This window comes from Ovis canadensis, chromosome 1 (genome assembly GCF_042477335.2).
Source record: "Ovis canadensis isolate MfBH-ARS-UI-01 breed Bighorn chromosome 1, ARS-UI_OviCan_v2, whole genome shotgun sequence".
NCBI lineage: Eukaryota > Metazoa > Chordata > Mammalia > Artiodactyla > Bovidae > Ovis > Ovis canadensis.
This window is the reverse complement of record NC_091245.1, coordinates 28,164,182-28,186,514: the sequence shown is the minus strand read 5'-3', so window position 1 is coordinate 28,186,514 and position 22,333 is coordinate 28,164,182. Positions and strand designations below refer to the sequence as shown.

Sequence of the window (22,333 nt, the reverse complement as noted above, 5' to 3'; positions counted from 1 at the left end):
GACTTTTAAGTAACCCAATTTATTTAGCCAAGACCATGATTACCTAAGTAATAACTTCTCTTAAAAGCCTGGAGGGTTTTTGCAGCTAGTCATTTTTTCTCCCTGAATAATCTCTGTATTTAGAAGATATGCAAGCTTAAGACATTTGGAAAAAGCAGTGGCCACAGGACTGGAAAAGGTCAGTTTTCATTCCAATCCCAATGCAATGCCAAAGAATGTTCAAACTACTGCACAACTGCACTCATTTCACACGCTAGCAAAGTAACGCTCAAAATTCTCCAAGCTAGGCTTCAACAGTACATGAACGGAGAACTTCCAAATGTTCAAGCTGGATTTAGAAAAAGCAGAGGAACCAGAGATCAAATTGCCAACATCCACTGGATCATAGAAACAGCAAGAGAATTCCAGAAAAACATCAACTTGTATTTCATTGACTACGCCTTTGACTGTGTGCATCACAACAAACTTGAAAATTCTTAAAAAAGACTTGGGAATACCAGACTACCTTACCTGCCCCCTGAGAAACCCGTATGCAGGTCAGGAAGCAACAGTTAGAACTGGACATGGAACAGATTGGTTCCAAATTCGGAAAAGAGCATGTCAAGGTTGTATACTGTCACCCTGCTTATTTAACTTCTATGCAGAGTACATCATGAGAAATGCTAGGCTGGAGGAAGCACAAGCTGGAATCAAGATTGCTGGGAGAAATATCAATAACCTCAGATATGCAGATGACACCACCCTTATGGCAGAAAGTGAAGAGGAACTTAAGAGCCTCTTGATGAAGGTGAAAGAGGATAGTGAAAAAGCTGGCTTAAAACTCAGGGTTCAAAAAACTGAGATCATGGCATCCAGTCCCATCACTTCATGGCATATAGACTGGGAAACAATAGAAACAGTAGAAACAGTGGAAACGGTGGGAGACTATTTTTTGCAGGGCTCCAAAATCACTGCAGATGGTGACTGTAGCCATGAAATTAAAAGATGCTTGCTTCTTGGAAGAAAAGCTATGACCAACTTAGAGACCATATTAAAAATCAGAGATATCACTTTGCCAACAAAGGTCCTATAGACATACATGAGTTGAGCAAGGTCCAAGGGATGGTGAAAGACAGGGAAGCCTGGCGTGCTGCAGTCCATGGGCTCGCAAAGACTTGGACATGACTGAGTGACCAAACAACAACAAAGAAATTCCCTGTGCTCTTTAAATTTACCCAACCTGTCATTTTTTGGCAATGTTGAAAGAGAAAACACTGAATATACAGTTCTCTGGCTGAGGAAAAAAGAGCATAAAAATAATTTAATTTTATCATTCCTAATATATCAAAAGAATATAATCTAGGATTGGTAACTGGCTTTGCCTAAAAAATTTAGCTAGTATAGGAAAATTTCCTATTACTCTTCTCAAAAAGTTCCTAGAAAGAATGAGTTGTTTTACAGAACTATTCACAAGAATAGCACTGGATTCATAAAAACTGAATTTTGTTCTCTGGATAATAAAATCAGAATTTTTGAGTTGGAAAGAACTTATGAGCACCCCCCTACAACTGAGTTCCTTTCTGAATTTATGATTAATCTCTTTATCCAAAACTTGTCTCCTTTGCCCTCAATCCTTTCTTGTCCCCTCAATCTTCTGCTAACTGAACACTAATTAGAGTCAGATGACTAAGATTACTGTTGTTGATAACATAGTTACTGTACTAAGATTGCTGTTGTATATACTATTATTAACATACAAACTCAGGTTATTTTTCCTGGCCAGATGAACTCACAGACCCCCAAGCCATGGACCACCTGCCCTGAGAATCATAAACCAAACACATTCTGACTCCCAAAACCATGATTGAAAAATGTCACATAAATGTCACAACATGATGATTAATTCCAGTCTTTGTCCTTCTGCTTTAAAACATCCCTAATTCAAAGACTAAGATGGAGTAGATCTGAGACTTCTCACTCTCTTTCATGACACCCTGTAAATAAACCCTTCAATTCAGTTCAGTTCAGTCGCTCAGTCATGTCTGAATCTTTGCGACCCTGTGAATCGCAGCACGCCAGGCCTCCCTGTCCATCACCAACTCCCGGAGTTCACCCAAACTCACGTCCATTGAGTCAGTGATGCCATCCAGCCATCTCATCCTCTGTCGTCCCCATCTCCTCTTGCCCCCAATCCCTCCCAGCATCAGAGTCTTTTCCAATGAGTCAACTCTTCGCATGAAGTGGCCAAAGTTGTGGAGTTTCAGCTTCAGCATCAGGCCTACCATGTTAGCACTGGTTAAAAATTGAAAGCTAGAGTGGCCACATTAAATTAGCCAAAGTAGACCTCAGTGCAAAGACTTGCCAGAGCAAAGAAGGCCATTTCATGAAGATACAGGGGAAAATGTAAAACTGTCTTTATCCACAGATGATATGATTATGCAGAAAACCTGATGGTGGTTTTAAACAACTACTAAAATTAATAAGTCAGTTTTAGCAAGGCTACAAGATTAATATATAAAAATTTGATTATATTTCTATATACTACTAATAAAAATTTGAAACTGAAAAAATACCACTCACAACAGCACCAAAAATATGAAATACTTAGGGATAAATCTGACAAAGATGTGCAAGACCTATATGGTGAAAACTATACTTCTGAAAAAAGTTAAAAGGCTAAATAAATGGGGATATATATTTTGTTTATGGGTCAGAAAATTTACTATTGTTTGAGTCTCAATTCACTTCCAAATAAATCTATATATTCAACTTAACCCTAATAAAAAATTACAGGAAGGTTTTCTATAGAAATCAACAAGCTGATTCCAAATTTCTGTAGAAATGCAAAGAAGCTAAAATAGCCAAGCAACTCTGAAAAAGAATAAAGTTGAGGGCTAAAGCTACCTAATTTCAAGAACTGTTATGAAGGTACAGTAATCAAAACAGTATGGTACTCATGTAAAGCCAGTAAAGATAGACAAATTGGTTAACTGGAAAGAAAAGAGAAACCAGAAATAATGCCCACAACTTAGGAACTAAATCAGTAGGTCTTTGACAAAGGCAGTACAATGGATAAAGTAGAGTTTCCAATAAATGGCACTCCAACAACTGGAAATCACCATGTAAAAAATGAACTCGAATTAACACTTTGTATAACACATAAAAAATAATTCAAAATGGGTAACAAATCTAAATGTAAGGCAGAAAGCATAAAACCTTTAGGACAAAACATAGGAAAAGATCTTTCTGACCCAAGGTTAGAAAAAGATTTCTTAGACAGATCAGTTCAGTCGCTCAATCGTCTCCGACTCCTTGCGACCCCATGAATCGCAGCAAGCCAGGCCTCCCTGTCCATCACCAACTCCAGGAGTTCACTCAGACACATGTCCATCGAGTCAGTGATGCCATCCAGCCATCTCATCCTCTATCAACCCTTTCTCCTCCTGCCCCTAAACCCTCCCAGCATCGGAGTCTTTTCACTTTCTGCCATAAGCGTGGTGTCATCTGCATATCTGAGCTCATTGATATTTCTTCTGGCAATCTTGATTCCAGCTTGTGATTCTTCCAGCCCAGCGTTTCTCATGATGTAATCTGCATAGAATTTAAATAAGCAGGGTGACAGTATTCAGCCTTGACGTACTCCTTTTCCTATTTGGAATCAGTCTGTTGTTCCCTGTCCAGTTCTAACTGTTGCTTCCTGACCTGCATATAGGTTTCTCAAGAGGCAGGTCAGGTGGTCTGGTATTCCCATCTCCTTCAGAATTTTCCACAGTTTATTGTGATCCACAAAGTCAAAGGCTTTGGCATAGTCAATAAAGCAGAAATAGATGTTTTACTGGAACTCTCTTCCTTTTTCCATGATCCAGCAGATGTTGGCAATTTGATCTCTGGTTCCTCTGCCTTTTCTAAAACCAGTTTGAACATCTGGAAGTTCACAGTTCACATACTGTTGAAGCCTGGCTTGGAGAATTTTGACCATTACTCTACTAGCATGTGAGATGAGTGCAATTGTGCAGTAGTTTGAGCATTCTTTGGCATTGCCTTTCTTTGGGATTGGAATGAAAACTGACCTCTTCCAGTCCTGTGGCCACTGCTGAGTTTTCCAAATGTGCTGGCATATTGAGTGCAGCACTTTCACAGCATCATCTTTCAGGATTTAAAATAGCTCAACTGGAATTCCATCAACTTCATTAGCTTTGTTCATAGTGATGCTTTCTAAGGCCCACTTGACTTCACATTCCAGGATGTCTGGCTCTAGGTGAGTGATCACATCATCATGATGATCTCGGTCATGAAGATCTTTTTTGAACAGTTCTTCTATGTATTCTGTTAGGTCCATACCATTTCTGTCTTTTATTGAGCCCATTTTTACATGAAATGTTCCCTTGGTATCTCAATTTTTTTGAAGAGATTTCTAGTCTTTCACATTCTGTTGTTTTCCTCTATTTCTTTGCACTGATCGCTGAGGAAGGCTTTCTTATCTCTTCTTGCTATTCTGTGGAACTCTGCATTCAGACGCTTATATCTTTCCTTTTCTCCTTTGCTTTTCGCCTCTCTTCTTTTCACAGCTATTTGTAAGGCCTCCCCAGACAGCCATTTTGCTTTTTTGCATTTCTTTTCCATGGGGATGGTCTTGATCCCTGTCTCTTGTACAATGTCACAAACCTCCATCCATAGTTCATCATGCACTGTATCTATCAGATCTAGTCCCTTAAATCTATTTCTCACTTCCACTGTATAATCATAAGGGATTTGATTTAGGTCATACCTGAATGGTCTAGTGGTTTTCCCTACTTTCTTCAATTTAACTCTGAATTTGGCAATAAGGAGTTCATGATCTGAGCCACAGTCAGCTCCTGGTCTTGTTTTTGCTGACTGTATTAGAGCTTCTCCATCTTTGGCTGCAAACAATATAATCAATCTGATTTCAGTGTTGATCATCTGGTGATGTCCATGTGTAGAGTCTTCTCTTCTGTTGCTGGAAGAGGGTGTTTGCTATGACCAGTGTGTTCTCTTGGCAAAACTCTACTAGCCTTTTCCCTGCTTCATTCCGTATTCCAAGGCCAAATTTGACTGTCACTCCAGGTGTTTCTTGACTTCCTACTTTTGCATTCTAGTCCCCTATAATGAAAAGGACATCTTTATTGGGTGTTAGTTTTAAAAGGTTTTGCAGGTCTTCATAGAACCATTCAACTTCAGCTTCTTCGGCGTTACTGGTTGGAGCATAGGCTTGGATTACTGTGATATTGAATGGTTTGCCTTGGAAATGAACAGAGATCATTCTGTCATTTATGAGATTGCATCCAAGTACTGCATTTCGGATTCTTCTGTTGACCATGATGGCTACTCCATTTCTTCTAAGGGATTCCTGCCCGCAGTAGTAGACATAATGGTCATCTGAGTTAAAGTCACCCATTCCAGTCCATTTTAGTTCGCTGATTCCTAGAATGTCAATGTTCACTCTTGCCATCTCCTGTTTGACCACTTCCAGTTTGCCTTGATTCATGGACCTGACATTCCAGGTTCCTATGCAATATTGCTGTTTACAGCATCGGACCTTGCTTCTATCCCCAATCACATGCACAATTAGTTATTGTTTTTTCTTTGGCTCCATCCCTTCATTCTTTCTGGAGTTATTTCTCCATTGATCTCCAGTAGCATACTGGGCACCTACTGACCTAGGGAGTTCCTCTTTCAGTATCCTATCAGTTTGCCTTTTCATACTGTTCATGGGATTCTCAAAGCAAGAATACTGAAGTGGTTTGCCATTCCCTTCTCCAGTGGAAAATTCTTCAAGAGATGGGAATACCAGACCACCTGACCTGCCTCTTGAGAAACCTATATGCAGGTCAGGAAGCAACAGTTAGAACTGGACATGGAACAACACACTGGTTCCAAATAGGAAAAGGAGTACGTCAAGACTGTATACTGTCACCCTGCTTATTTAACTTCTATGCAGAATACATCAGGAGAAACGTTGGGCTGGAAGAAACACAAGCTGGAATCAAGATTGCCAGAAGAAATATCAATAACCTCAGATATGCAGATGACACCAACCTTACGGCAGAAAGTGAAGAGGAACTAAAAAGCCTCTTGATGACAGTGAAAGAGGAGAGTGAAAAAGTTGGCTTAAAGCTCAACATTCAGAAAACAAAGATCATGGCATTCAGTCCCATCACTTCATGGCAAATAGATGGGGAAACAACGGAAACAGTGAAAGACTTTATTTTGGCAGGGCTCCAAAATCACTACAGATGGTGACTGCAGCCATGAAATTAAAAGACGCTTACTCCTTGGAAGAACAGTTATGACCAACCTAGATAGCATATTCAAAAGCAGAGATATTACTTTGCCAACAAAGGTCCGTCTAGTCAAGGCTATGGTTTTTCCAGTGGTCATGTATGGATGTGAGAGTTGGACTGTGAAGAAAGCTGAGCACCGAAGAATTGATGCTTTTGAACTGTGGTGTTGGAGAAGACTCTTGAGAGTCCCTTGGACTGCAAGGAGATCCAACCGGTCCATCCTAAAGGAGATCAGCCTTGGGTGTTCTTGGAAGGAATGATGCTAAAGCTGAAACTCCAAAACTTTGGCCACCTCATGAGAAGAGTTGACTCATTGGAAAAGATTCTGATGCTGGGAGGGATTGGGGGCAGGAGGAGAAGGGGACGACAGAGGATGAGATGGCTAGATGGCATCACTGACTCGATGGATGTGAGTTTGAGTGAACTCTGGGAGTTGGTAATGGACAGGGAGGCCTGGCGTGCTGCAATTCATGGGGTCACAAAAATTCAGACATGAATGAGCGACTGAACTGAACTGAACAGATGCACCCAACACAGAAGCATCTCAATACATAAGACAAACACTAACAGACAGAAGAGGAGAAATCGACAGGAACACAATAATAGGAGGCTTTAACACTCCACTCACACCAACGGACAAATCATCAAAACAGATAATTAATAATGAAACGCAAGCCTTAAATGATACATTAGATGAGATGGATATCACTAATTTCTTCAGGACATTGCATCCAAATGCAGAAGAATATACCTTCTTCTCAAGTGCACATGGAACATTCTTCAGGATAGACCACATCTTGGATCACAATACAAACCTCAGTAAAGTTAACAAAACTGAAATCATATCAAGCATCTTCTCCGACCACAGTGCTATGAGACTAGATATCAATTACAAGAAAAAAAACTATAAGAAACACAAACATGTGGAGATTAAACAACACGTGTCTGAATAATTAACAGGTTACTGAAAAAATTAAAATGGAAATCAAAAAATTTCTAGAAACAAATGACAATGAAAACACAACTACTCAAAACCTATGGGATACAGCAAAAGCAGTTCTAGGAGGGAAGTTGATAGCAAGACAATCCTACCTTAAGAAAAAGGAAAAGCATCAAATAGCATAACTTGACAACTAAAACAACTGGAAAAAGAAGAACAAAAAACTAAATAAATAAATAAGTAAAATAAAAGAAATCATAAAGATCCAAGCAGAAGTAAATGAAAAAGAAATGAAAGAAACAAGAGTAAAGAGTAATAAAACTAAAACCTGGTTCTTTGAGAAGATAAACAAAATTGACAAACCTTTGGCCAGACTCATCAAGAAAAAAGGGAAGTATCACATCAACAAAATTATAAATGAAAAAGGAGAGGTTACAACAGACAATGCAGAGATACAAAGGATTATAAGAGACTATTATAAACAACTATACAGCAATAAAATGGATAACCTGGAAGAAATGGACAGATTCTTAGAAAAGTTCAATCTTCCAATATTGAACCAGGAAAAAACAGAAATTATGAAGAACCCAATTACAAGCCCGGAAATTGAAGCTGTGATAAAAAAATCTCCCAAAAAACAAAAGCCCAGGACCAGATGGCTTCCCAGGAGAAATCTATTAAACATTTAGAGAAGAGCTAATGGCTATCCTTCTAAAACTCTTCAAAAAATTGTAGAGGAAGGAACACTTCTAAACTGATTCTACATGGCCACCCTGATACCAAACCAAAAACAACACAAAAAAGAAAACTACAGGCCAGTATCACTGATGAACATAGATGTAAAAATCCTCAACAAAATTTTAGCAAACAGAATTCAGCAACACATCAAAAAGCTCATACACCATGATCAAGTTGGGTTTATTCCAGGAATGCAAGGATTCTTCAATATACGCAAATCAATCAGTGTGATACACCATATTAACAAATTGAAAGATTAAAAACCATATGATCATCTCAATAGATGCAGAAAAAGCCTTTAACAAAATTCAGCACCCATTTATGATTAAAACTCTTCAAAAAATGGGCATAGAAGGAACCTACCTCAACATATTAAAGGCTATACGTGATAAAGTGAAAAGTGAAAGCAAAGTCGCTCAGTTGTGTCCGACTCTTTGCAGCCCCATGGACTGTAGCCTACCACGCTCCTCCGTCCATGGGATTTTCCAGGCAAGAGTACTGGAGTGGCTTGCCATTTATTTCCCCAGAGGATCTTCCCAACCCAGAGATCGAACCCGGGTCTCCTGCATTGTAGGGAGATGCTTTACCATTTGAGCCACCAGGGAAGATATGTATGATAAGCCTACACCAAACATTATTCTCAATGGTGAGACTGAAAGCATTCCCCCTAAGATCAGGAACAAAACAAGGGTATTCATTTTCACCACTATTATTCAACATAGTTCTGGAAGTCCTAGCTACAGTAATCAGAGAATAAAAACAAATAAAAGGAATCCATATCGGAAAAGAAGAAGTAAAGCTCTCAGTTTGCAAATGACATGATACTGTACATAGAAAATCCTAAAGATAGTATCAGAAAATTACTAGAGCTAATCAGTGAATTTAGCAAAGTTGCAGGATACACAATCAATAAACAAAAATCACTTGCATTTCTATATACTAACAATGAAAAATCAGAGAGAAATTAATGTATCCATCCCATTCACCACTGAAACAAAAAAATTACATATCTAGGAATAAACTTACCTAAGGAGACAAAAGAACTATACACAGAAAATTATAAGACACTGATGAAAGAAATCAAAGGTGACATAAACAGATGGAGAGATATTCCACATTCCTGGGTAGGAAGAATCAATATTGTGAAAATGACTATACTACCAAACATAAGCTACAGATTCAATGTGATCCCTATCAAACTACCAATGCATTTTTCATAGAACCAGAACAAAAAATTTCACAATTCATATGGAAACACAAAAGATCCCAAATAGCCAAAGCAATCTTGAGAAAGAAGAATGGAGCTGGAGGAATCAACCTTCCTGACTTCAGATTATACTACAAAGCTACAGGCATCAAGACAGTATGGTACTGGCACAAAAACAGAAATATAGACCAATAGAACAAAATAGAAAGCCCAGAAGTAAACCCATGCATCTATGGGTACCTTATTTTTCACAAAGGAGGAAAGAATATACAATGGGGCAAAGATAGCCTCTTCAATAAATGGTGCTGGGAAAACTGGACAGCTACATGAAAAAGAATGAAATTAGAACACTTCCTAACACCATACACAAAGATAAACTCAAAATGGATTAAAGACCTAAATGTAAGAACAGAAATTATAAAACCCTTAGAGGAAAACATAGGCAGAACACTCAACATAAATCAGAGCAAGATCCTTTATGACCCACCTCCTAGAGTAATGGAAATAAAAACAAAAGTAAACAAGTGGGACCTGCTTAAATTCAAAAGCTTTCGCACAGCAAAGGAAACTATAAGCAAGATGAAAAGACAATCTTCGGAATGGGAGAAAATAACAGCAAGTGAAACAACGGATAAAGGATTAATTTTCAAAATATACAAGCAGCTCATACAACTCAATACCAGGAAAACAAACAACCTAATCAAAAAGTGGGCAAAAGACCTAAATAGACATTTCTCCAAAGAAGGCATACAGATGGCTAACAAACACATAAAAGATGCTCAATATCACTCATTATTCGAGAAGTGCAAATCAAAACCACAATGAGATGTCATGAGATGTCACCTCACATGAGTCAGAATGGCCGTCATCAAAAAGCCTACAAACAATAAATGCTGGAGAGGGTATGGAGAAAAGGGAACTCTCTCGCACTGTTGGTGGGAATGTAAATTGATATAGTCACTATGGAAGACAGTATGAAGATTCCTTAAAAAACTAGGAATAAAACCCACCATATGACCCAGTAATCCCACTCCTAGGCATATACCCTGAGGAAACCAGGGTTGAAAAAGACACATGTGTCCCATTGTTTATTGCAGCACTATTTTCAATAGCTAGAACATGGAAGCAACCTAGATGTCAATCAACACATGAATGGATAAAGAAGTTGTGGTAGATATACACAATGCAATATTACTCAGCCATAAAAAGGAATGCATTTGAGTCAGTTCTGATGAGGTGGAGGAACTCAGAACCTATTATACAGAGTTAAGTGAGTCAGAAAGAGAAAGATAAATATTGTATTCTAACACACATACAAGGAACCTAGAAAAATGGTACTGAAGAATTTATTTACAGGGCAGCAATGGAGAAACAGACATAGAGAATAGACTTATGGACATGGGGAGAAGGGAGAAGAGGGTGAGATGTATGGAAAGAGTAACATAGAAACTTACACTACCATATGTAAAAAAGATAGCCAATGGGAATTTGCTGTATGGCTCAGGAAACTCAAACAGGGGCTCTATATCAACCTATAGGGGTGAGATGGGAAGGGATATGGGAGAGAGGTTCAATAGGGAGGGGATATATGTATACCTATGGCTGATTTGTCTTGAGGTTTGACAGAAAACAACAAAATTCTGTAAAGCAATTATCCTTCAATTAAAAAATAAATTTTAAAAAATGTAGAGATATCACTTTGCCAACAAAGGTCCATATAGTCAAAGCTATGGTTTTTCCAGTAATCATGTATGGATGTGAGAATGGGATGATAAAGAAGGGTGAGTACCAAAGAATTTATGGTTTCAAACTATGGTATTAGAGAAGAGTCTTGAGAGTCCCTTGGACTGCAAGGAGATCAAACCAATCAATCATAAAGGAAGTCAATCATGAATACTCATTGGAAGGACTGATGCTGAAACTGAGGCTCCAATACTTTGGCCACCTGATGCCAAGTGCTGACTCACTGGAAACGACCCTGATGCTGGGAAAGATTGAGGGCATGAAGAGAAGGGAGCAACAGAAGATGAGATGGTTGGATGGCATCATTGAGTCAATGGAAATGAGTCTGAGCAAACTGCAAAAGATAGTGAAGTACAGGGAAGCCTGGCATGCTGCAGTCCATGGGGTCACAAAAAGTTGGACACAACTGAACAACAACAAAATGGACAACTCATTCACCAGCTTTTCCTTTTAAGCTTTTTTTGGGAAGTGGGGGTGCTTAATTTGTTGTTTGCTCCATCTGTTTTTGACATCTTAAGTGACTACATTGTTAAACAGTTGTTGCTGATTGTTTTTGACAAATCACTTTGAGGAAAATACTGTTTGCACTGGGCATGTTCTCTTTGGGTTACACAAAGACAAGCTTTTTGAGAATGGTTTACCAGAGAACTTCCAGACAGGTCAAATAATGACAAGCCTCTAAGCATGGGGATTTGAAAGAACTTCAACTCAATTTTGATTTCTCCAGGCTTCCCTGGTGGCTCAGAGGTTAAAGCGTCTGCCTGCAATGCAGGAAACCCGGGTTCAATCCCTGGGTCGGGAAGATCCCCTGGAGAAGGAAATGGCAACCCACTCCAGTATTCTTGCCTGGAGAATCCCATGGACAGAGGAGCTTGGTAGGCTACAGTCCATGGGGTCACAAAGAGTCGGACACGACTGAGTGACTTCACTTTCAGTGCTGGGTAATCTGCTAGTTTTCACCATGACTGCAGGCTCTTGTTTGCAAGGCTACCATGGAGCTGGAGAAAAGGACTGATATCAGAGCAAGTAAAAAGTGCCACAAAGCTTGTTGTTCTTACAGAGATAGAGCTGTTGACTTCTTTTTAATAAATGTTGCTCCAGATTATTGTAAGCCTTTGGTTAATTAATCAACTGAAAAAGTTGATCTTGACAATTTTTGCAAATGTTCTTGGTAATTTTGTAACAGAGAGTATTTTCAGGTGTTGTTATTCTGCCACTCTTAGTAACATCACTCTTGTTTACCTTGTTTTTAGATTACTTTTAAAGATATTTTAAACATATTAAACTATTTAAAGCAATAATAATAGTAATAGTATAGTGTGGGGTTTATAATACATTCAGAAGTAAATGTATGACAATAGTAGCACAGAGTATCAGGGTATATGGAAATATGCTATTAGAAAAATTCCTATAAGTGATATTTTATGACATTATTTGAAGGTAGACCATGGTAAATTAAAGATGCATGTTGTAAATCCTAGAGCAAACACCAAAAAAATGAGAAAAGGAAACAATTCAATAGAAGAGAGAAAATAAAATACTAAAAAATATTCAGTTAATAACAAGATAGTATCAAAGAGAGAAAAGAAGCAAAAACAGAAAGAATAGAAAACGAAGAGTAAGTGGCACATTATACTACAATTGTATGTGCCTTTCTACCTATTTCTCTCTTACACTCTATCTATGCATACTCATTTTTCCTACTAGTTTATAAGATTACCTAATTTGAGTGATAAATAGAAATAAACCAAAATCAATTGCTGAAATAAATATACTATAAATTCCAATTCTTCTCTATTTTGGAATTTCTGATAATTTATACAATTTTACTTAATACATAAGACAATATAAAAAAATACTAAACCTACCTGTCTTCATAAAATAAATCTCAGAATTTTAGTGCTATGCTATTTTGGAAACCACTTTGTACAATTTCTTCATTTCACAGTTAAGGAAACTAAGAGTCAGCGTGACTGACTAATCATTAATAATTGAAAATTATTCAAAAAAGTCACATGGCCAGGTAGCAGTAGATCCACAGTAAAATTCTCATAACTTTTAGACCAGTTCTCTAGAGAGAAAAAAATTTCTATACAACACCCACCACATATGCAACTATACGTAAATAATGTGCTATTTCACATGATCCTATCTAGCAGATCTGGCAGCATCCCTATTTGGAAACATCTTGTTAATTAAGTTGTACACCTATTTTACAATAATTGAATTTAAAAAATACTTTTTGTTGAACTCAGAGTTTCAACTAATTCAAATTCTCAACAATTAATCAAGATTTTTGAACTATACTATACTTAACAAAAATTGAAAATATCATAGTTAAATAGTCATTTAAAACACTGCATACCAAACTCAGAGAATAAAATCATTCACTTACATCAATGACCAAATCATTCACACTTATGCCAAAAATGATTTAAAAATTATGAAATCTATGTGTATCATTACCTGTAGCTCCAAGTGGGTGCCCCTTTGAAATTAATCCACCACTAGGATTTACGACCCACTTTCCTCCATAAGTATTATCTCCTCTTTCAACCAGTTTTCCACCTTGACCTATAGAAGGAAAAATAATATTCATAAATGTAAGAAATAACATTGGGATAAATTATATTCTTTTTTGTTTTTTTAACTTATGGATAGCCATGAATTTCTTGGACCAAACAGTTCTTGATGGCTCATACTAACATCAAATTGACATAAGCACTTCTAAAAGTGAGGTAATAAATATTGGGTAATAAAGGCTTATATTTTCAGAACATTTCTTGCATGAAACAAAGCTCCTATTAGTTCCTAAGAGCTTTCTGCTTCCAAAATTGCTCTTAATATAACAGAGATTCAGAGAACCATAAGAAAAACACTGAAATAGATACAATAAAATAATACTAGGTTTAAAAATTCATAATTTTGCCAAAATGTATTCATTTCCATTTTCAACTGTACATTACATGCTATATAAATATTCTTAGTAAACATCAGTGTGAAAAGGGGAGAGAGAGAGAGAGAAAAAAAGAGCACTTTCATGAAAAAAAAAGGCTGAAAACACTGTTAAGCATAATGTAAGCTTAAAGAAAAAAAAATTATATCACATGCTTGGCAGCCTCAACATTCTTATCAATTCTGTGGTCATTCATCCAGGTGGTTAAGGAGTAAACAATAATGTATGCATCATATAAAATATTCTTCCAGATGATATTTCTGGTAATGAGAGGTGAAATGTGTCCAAATAATGATGATAATGGCCGTGGTGATGCTACCAGAGGCATCTAATAGCTTTTGATGGTAGTTCAGACCGTAAAGAATCTGCCCAGACCAGGAAACCCGGGTTTGATCCCTGGGTTGGGCAGATTCCCTGGAGAAGGAAACAGCAACCCACTCCAGTATTCTTGCCTGGAGAATTCCATGGAAAGAGGAGCCTAGTAGGCCAGAGTCCATGGGGTCACAAAGAGTCGGACATGACTAAGTAACTAACATACACACAATCATTTATTTATATATTTATTTTTGGTTGTGCTGGGTCTTTGTTGCTGCACAGCTTTTTCTCTGGTTGCTGCATAAGAAGGCTGGCATGGCTATGTTAGTCAGATAAAAGAGACTTCTTGACAAAGAATATAACCAGAGGTAAAGTAGAATACTTGATAATGGAAAAAAACAAACAACTCATCAGGAAGACGTAAAAACCATAAATAACAGAGCCTTAAAATAAAAAAAGCAAAAATTGATAAAATTTTAAAAAGAGATAGCTCCACAACTGTAGTACAACTATAGTATGAGATTCTAACACTCCTCTCTCAGCAGGTGATACAGCATGTCTAATAAATTAGTGGAGACATAGAAGATCTGAAAAGTTCTATCAATCATCTTGATTTAACTGACATATATCGAACACTACATCTAACAATCTCGAAATCACCATTATTTTTCAAGTACATGTAAGTTCACCAATATATACCATGTGCTGAGCCATAAAATAAATTTCAATTAGTTTAAAAGGATCAAAAACAAATAAAACATAATCTCTGACTACGACAAAATTACAATAGAAAGCAATAAGATACCTATGAAAATTCAAAATCCTTAGATACTAAACAACTCATCTCTAAATAGTTTAACAGGTCAAAGACAAAATTAGACATTAAACAGACATTTTAAATATTTTGAACTAAATGACAATGGATATTAAAAACCTGTGGACTTTTTGTAGAAACAACAAATGCTGGAGAGGGTCTGAAGAAAAGGGAACCCTCATACACTGTCGGTGGGAATGCAAACTAGTGTAGCCACTACAGAGAACAGTGTGGAGATTCCCTAAAAAACTGGAAATAGTACTGCCACACAACCCAGCAATCCCATTGCTGGGCATACACACCAAGGAAACCAGAATTGAAAGAGACACGTGTACCTCAACGTTCCTTGCATCACTGTTTACAATAGCTAGGACGTGGAAGCAACCTAGATGTCCATCAGCAGATGAATGGATAAGAAAGCTGTGGTACATATACAAGATGAACTATTACTCAGCTATTAAAAAGAAAGCATTTGAATCAGTTCTAATGAGGTGGATGAAACTGAAGCCTATTATACAAAGTGAAGTAAGTCAGAAAGAAAGACACCAATACAGTATATTAACACATATATGTGCAAGTTAGAAAGATGGTAATGATGACCCTATATGTGAGACAGCAAGAGACACAGATGTAAAGAACAGACTTTTGGATTCTGTGGGAGAAGGCGAGGGTGGGATGATTTGAGAGAAAAGCATTGAAACATGTATATTACTATATGTGAACTGGATTGCCAGTTCAGGTTCAATGCATGAGACAGGGCACTCAGGGCTGGGGCGTTGGGATGACCCTGAGGGATGGGATGTGGAGGGAGGTGGGAGAGGTTCAGGATGGAGGACACATGTACACTTATGATTGATTCATGTCAATGTATGGCAAAAACCACTACAATATTGTAATTAGCCTCCAATTAAAATAAATAAAATTTTTAAAATATCTGTGGAATGCAGCTAACATAATGCTCACAGAAAAACACACAGCTTTACATACTACATTAGAAATGGAGAAAGATCTAAAATAAATTATCTGTCATAAGAAACTTTAAAAAGTCAAAATAAACCCAAAGTAAATTAAAGGAGAGAAATAATGAAAAGCAGAGATCAGTGAAATAGAGGGGGAAAGAAGACAATGACAAAGTCAAAAGCCAAATCTTTCTAAAGCTCAACAAAAGTGGCAAACCTCTAGGTAGGCAGATGAAGGTAAAAAAGGAGAAAGAACAAAAACCATCAACATCAGGAATAAAAAAAAGTAAGCATGGATTCTATAGAAATTAAAAGGATAAAAACAGAACACTCTGAACAACTTCAGCTGACAAATCTGACTACTTAAGTAATAACAGCTTTTTTGAAAAAATGTATCTTGCCAAAATTAATAGACACAGGAAGAAATAAAAAATATAAATATTCCTGTCTCTATTAATAAATATTAATTTGTTGAAAACATACTGCCAAAGAAAACTTTAAACAACTTGATTATACCAGTAAATTCTACAAAATAGTCAAGGAAGAACTAACATTAATCTTATACTAACAATTTTAGAAAATACAGAATGAGCAATCACTGCTCAATTTATTTTCAGAGATCAGCATAAAACAACTTAGAAAAGAAGAAAACTATAGAAAAATATATTTCATGAATATATAAGCAAATATTATTCACAAAATGCTCAACTGAATCTAACAATATATTAAAAGGTTAAATAATATGACCAAGTAAGATTAATCCCAGAAACACAAGGTTAATTTAACATTTGAAATCAATGTAATTCACATCAACAAAATAAAGGAAAAAAACTATATGATCATTTTAATAGATGTAGAAGAATTTTTTAGATCCAACACCCCTTCATGATTAAAAAAAAAAAAAAAAACTCAGCAAACTAAGAACAGTAGGTAACTTTCTCAGCATGATAAATGGCATCAACAACAGCCAAAAACAAAAACAAAACAACAAAAAAAAAACTGTGGCTAACATACATAATGGTAAAAGATTAAATTGTATCCCCTGAGATCAGGAACAAGGTAAGGATGCCCACTTTCACTACTTTCATTCATTATGATACTAAAGCTCACAGTCATTGCAATAAGGTAAGAAAAAATAAAAATATCAGAAAGGAAGATGTAAACTGTCATTGGCAAATGGCATGATTGTTTACATAGAAAAATCACTCATAATCTGGAAAATAACTACTAGAATAAGTGGATTTAGCAAAGTCACAGTTTTCAAGCTTTTTTAAAATCAATTGCATTCTTTCATACTATCAGCAAATATTGGAAAATGAAGGTTAAAATTACACCAAAAATCATTGGAATTTTAATTCCAAGGAATAAACCTAACAAAAGACCTATATTGAAAACAAGAAGCATCCTGTTAGAAGCTAAAGGAGATATACACATATAATGGTTTAGAAGAGTTAACACTGTTAAGATGACAATTCTCTCTAAATGAATCTAGCTCAGTTCAGTTTAGTTGCTCAGTCGTGTCTGACTCTGTGACCCCATGGACTGCAGTACACCAGGCTTCCCTGTCTATCACCCACTCCCAGAGCTTGCTCAGACTCATGTCCATCAAGTCAGTGATGCCATCTAGCCATCTCATCCTCTGTGTTCCCCTTATCCTCCTGCCTTCAGTCTTCCCCAGCATCAAGGTCTTTTCCAAGGAGTCAGTTCTTTGCATGTAATCAAGGTGTTGGACCTTCAGCATCAGTCCTTTTAATGAATATTCAGGACTGACTTCCTTTAGGATGGACTGGTTGGATCTCCTTGCAGTCCAAGGAATCTCAAGAGTCTTCTCTAACACCACAGTTCAAAAGCATCATTTCTTTGGCACTCAGCCTTTTTTATTGTCCAGCTGTCACATCCATACATGACTACTGGAAAAACCATAGCTTTGACTAGACAGACCTTTGTTGGCAAAGTAATATCTCTGCTTTTTAATATGCTGTCTAGGTTGGTCATAGCTTTTCTTCAAAGGAGCAAGCATCTTTTAAATTCATGGCTGCAGTCACCATGTGCAGTGATTTTGGAGCCCAAGAAAATCCACTGTTTCCATTGTTTCCCATCTATTTGCCATGAAGTGATGGGACCAGATGCAAGACTCAATAAAATCACAATGAAAATTCCAGCCAGCTTTTTACTTTATAGAAATTGACAAATTAATTCTGAGATGTACATGGTGATGCAAAGGACCTAATATAAGCAAAATAATTTCTAAAAAGAACAAAGGTGGAGAATTTATCCTATCTAATAGAGCAGAGTAGAATAAACACAGTAGCCAAAAATAATTTTATATTTTATATTGGTGATAATATAATTATAATTGGTGATAATATAATTATATTGGTGAATACAATAATTTTATATTGGTGAAAGATAGACACGGAGATCAATGGAACAGAAGATAGAATCCAAAAATGGATCCTCATGCATATGGCAATTTTTGACAAAGGTGATAAAGCAATTCAATGGAGAGAAAGTCATTCCAATAAATGGTGCTGAATATGAGTATAGGAATAAAAAGAACAGTATCAACCTTTCAGTTCAGTTCAGTTCAGTCACTCAGTCGTGTCCAACTCTTTGCAACCCCATGAATCGCAGCACGCCAGGCCTCCCTGTCCATTACCAACTCCCAGAGTTCACTCAGACTCAAGTCCATTGAGTCAGTGATGCCATCCAGCCATCTCATCCTCTGTCGTCCCCTTCTCCTCCTGCCCCTAATCCCTCCCAGCATCAGAGTCTTTTCCAATGAGTCAACTCTTCGCATGAGGTGGCCAAAGTACTGGAGTTTCAGCTTTAGCATCATTCCTTCCAACCTTTATCTTATACCAAACATAAGAACTGACTCAAAATAGATCATATACTTCAAAGTAAAATTGAAAACTATAGAAACCCTAGAATAAAAACTGAAGACAATCTTTACAATCTTGGGGTAGACAAGTTTCTTAGAATATAAAAAGCCTGAACCTTTAAAAAATTGATTAAAGTGAATTTAGCAAAGTCACAGGATACAAAATCAATACACAGAAATTACTTGCATTCCCATATACTAACAATGAAAAATAAGAAAGAGAAATTAAGGAATCAATCCCTTTCACCATTGCAAGAAAAGAATAAAATATCTAGGAATAAACATACCTAAGGAGACAAAAGAACTATACACAGAAAATTATAAGACACTGATGAAAGAAATCAAAGGTGACATAAACAGATGGAGAGATTTCCACGTTTCTGGGTATGAAGAATCAGTCTTGGGAAAATGACTATACTACGCAATCTATAGATTCAATGTGATCCCTATCAAATTACCAATGGCATTTTTCAGAGCTAGAACAAAAAATTTCACAATTCATATGGAAACACAAAAGATCCCAAATAGCCAAAGCAATCTTGAGAAAGAAGAATGGAGCTGGAGGAATCAACCTTCCTGACTTCAGATTATACTACAAAGCTACAGGCATCAAGACAGTATGGTACTGGCACAAAAACAGAAATATAGACCAAGGGAACAAGATAGAAATCCCAGAAATAAACCCATGCACCTATCAGCACCTTGTTTTTTACAAAGGAGGCAAGAATATACAATGGGGCAAAGACAGCCTTTTCAATAACTGGTGCTGGGAAAACTGGATAGCTACATGAAAAAGAATGATATTAGAACACTTCTAACACTATACACAAAGATAAACTCAAAATGGATTAAAGACCTGAATGTAAGACCAGAAACTATAAAGCTCTTAAAGGAAAACATAGGCAGAACACTTGATATAAATCAAAGCAAGATCCTCTATGACCCACCTCCTACAGTAATGGAAATAAAAACAAAAGTACACAAGTGAGACCTAATTAAACTTAAAAGCTTTTGGACAACAAAGGAAACTATAAACAAGATAAGAAGACAACTCTCAGAATGGGAGAAAATAATAGCAAATGAAACAACTGACAAAGGATTAATTTTTAAAGTATATAAGCAGCTCATACAACTCAATACCAGGAAAACAAACAACCTAATTGAAAAGTGGGGAAAGACCTAAACAGACATTTCTCCAAAGAAGACATACAGATGGCTAACAAATACATGAAAAGATGCTCAACATCACTCATTATTTGCGAAATGTAAATCAAAACTACAATGGGATATCACCTCACACCAGATGGAACGCTGCTAAGTCGCTTCAGTCGTGTCTGACTCTGTGCGACCCCAGAGACAGCAGCCCACTAGGCTCCCCCATCCCTGGGATTCTCCAGGCAAGAGTACTGGAGTGGGTTGCCATTTCCTTCTCTAATGCATGAAAGTGAAAGTGAAATCGCTCAGTCATGGACGACCCTCAGCAACCCCATGGACTGCAGGCCTCCAGGCTCCTCCGTCCATGGGATTTTCCAGGCAGGAGTACTGGAGTGGGGTGCCATTGCCTTCTCCGACCAGATAGAATGGCCATCATCAAAAAGTCTACAAACAATAAATGCTGAAGAGAGTGTGGAGAAAAGGGAACCCTCTTACATTGTTGGTGGGAAGATAAACTGATACAGTCACTTTGGAAGATGGTATGGAGATTCCTTAAAAAACTAGGAATAAAACCACCATATGACCCAGCAATCCCACTCCTAGGCATATACCCAGAAGAAATCAAAATTGAAAAAGACACAGGTACCCAATGTTCACTGCAGTACTATTTATTATAACTAGAACACAGAAGCAACCTAGATGTCCATCAACAGATGAATGGATAAAGAAGTTGTGGTACATATACACAATGGAATATTACTCAGCCGTAAAAAGGAATGCATTTGAGTCAGTTCTAATTGGTGGATGAACCTAGAGCCTATTATACAGAGTGAAGTAATTCAGAAAGAGAAAGATAAATATTATATAATAACGCATATATGTGGAATCTAGAAAGATGGTACCACTGAATTTATCTGTAAGGCAGCAATGGAAAAAGAGACATAGAGAATAGAACAGATTTATCAACATAGGGAGAGGGGAGGAGAGGGTGAGATGCATGGAGAGAGTAACATGGAAACTTACCTTACCATATGTAAAATAGATAGCCCATGAGAATTTGCTATATGTCTCAGGGAACTCAAATAGGGACTCTGTATCAACCCAGAGGGGTGGGATGAGGAGGGAGATGGGAGGGAGGCTCAAGAGGGAGGAGATATATGTACACCTATGGCTGATTCATGTTGATGTTTGACAAAACAATAAAATTATATAAAGCAATTATCCTTCAATTAAAAAACAAATAAATCTTTTAAAATTGATTAAAATATACGTAACTGATAATCAAAACTTTTAAAATTTGTTCTGCAAGAGACATCATTAATAAAACAAAAAGGCACCCAGTGCAGTAATAAAGACCTAGAACAGCCAAAAATAAAAAATAAAACAATAGACAAGCCACAGACTGGGAGAAAAAGTTCACAGCCCACATATATCAGACACATTACTTGTATCCAGAATATACATTTATATAAATTTTACAACATAATAAAGAAGAAAACTAACCCAATAATCAAAGGGCAAAAGATCTGAACAAACACTTCACAAAAGATACATGAAATATCAACAAACACAAGAAAAGATGCTCAACATCATTAGTTATCAGGAATAAGCAAATTAAAATGAAAATTAAAACATCAGTATATAGTCTCTTGAATGGTTCAGATTTTAAAAACTAACCACATCAAGTGTTGATAAGAAGATGAAGCAAGTAAAATCTCACATACTGCTAGTAGAAACCGGTACAACCACTTAAGCAACGAAAAGAAAAAAAATCTCCAGATCCCACCAACTAGCCTTCTCATTTTCCCTTCTGCAGGTCTTTGTTCAAACACATCTGAAATACCTATAACTACATAAGTGATTTTTCTATCTTTTTTTTCTTAACTTAATAGTGTATTACAAGTACCCTTGATTTACATAAATTAAATCATTTATGTATTCTGTCATCTCGTTTGGTACTGTCCAAAACTACAATCCTAAAAGTCCAGCATTAAGAGAGCTTACATTCACTTAGCACAGTGTGGCAGAGGCAACATAGAAGGGAAAGCAATTAGTGAATTATTTTGTTTCGATGATGAAAGTGAAATTTTCTCAGTGAAACGTAGTAAGTTAATCTGCATTTCATCAGAGATATTACCTTCTGGACACAGTTCCAGTGCTTCGTAAGTAAGAAGTTCATTGGTAGAAAAGCAATCGTGAAGTTCTATTACGTCAATATCACTTGGTCTCAGGCCAGATTTCTCATAGCACCTTCTGGCAGCTTCTTTACTCATATCAAAACCAACCTAAAACCAAAATCATATATAAACACATTAAAGGTATCAAAACTGGGACTTTCATG

At 36.8% G+C, this 22,333-nt stretch overlaps 1 protein-coding gene across 2 annotated transcripts in view; it reads right to left on the bottom strand.

Moving 5' to 3' along the window:
• Positions 1–22,333, bottom strand: part of SCP2 (sterol carrier protein 2) — a 981,293-nt gene that overhangs the window by 27,703 nt on the left and 931,257 nt on the right. The window contains exons 10-11 of one of the 2 annotated variants that reach the window (XM_069591905.1): positions 22,130–22,277; positions 13,376–13,483 (exon numbers count right to left, since the gene is read on the bottom strand). The exons of the other annotated variant lie outside the window; for it this stretch is intronic. Coding sequence (XP_069448006.1) covers positions 13,376–13,483; positions 22,130–22,277 — 256 coding nt within the window. The remainder of the gene's footprint in view (positions 1–13,375; positions 13,484–22,129; positions 22,278–22,333) is intronic. 2 annotated transcript variants of the gene reach the window in all.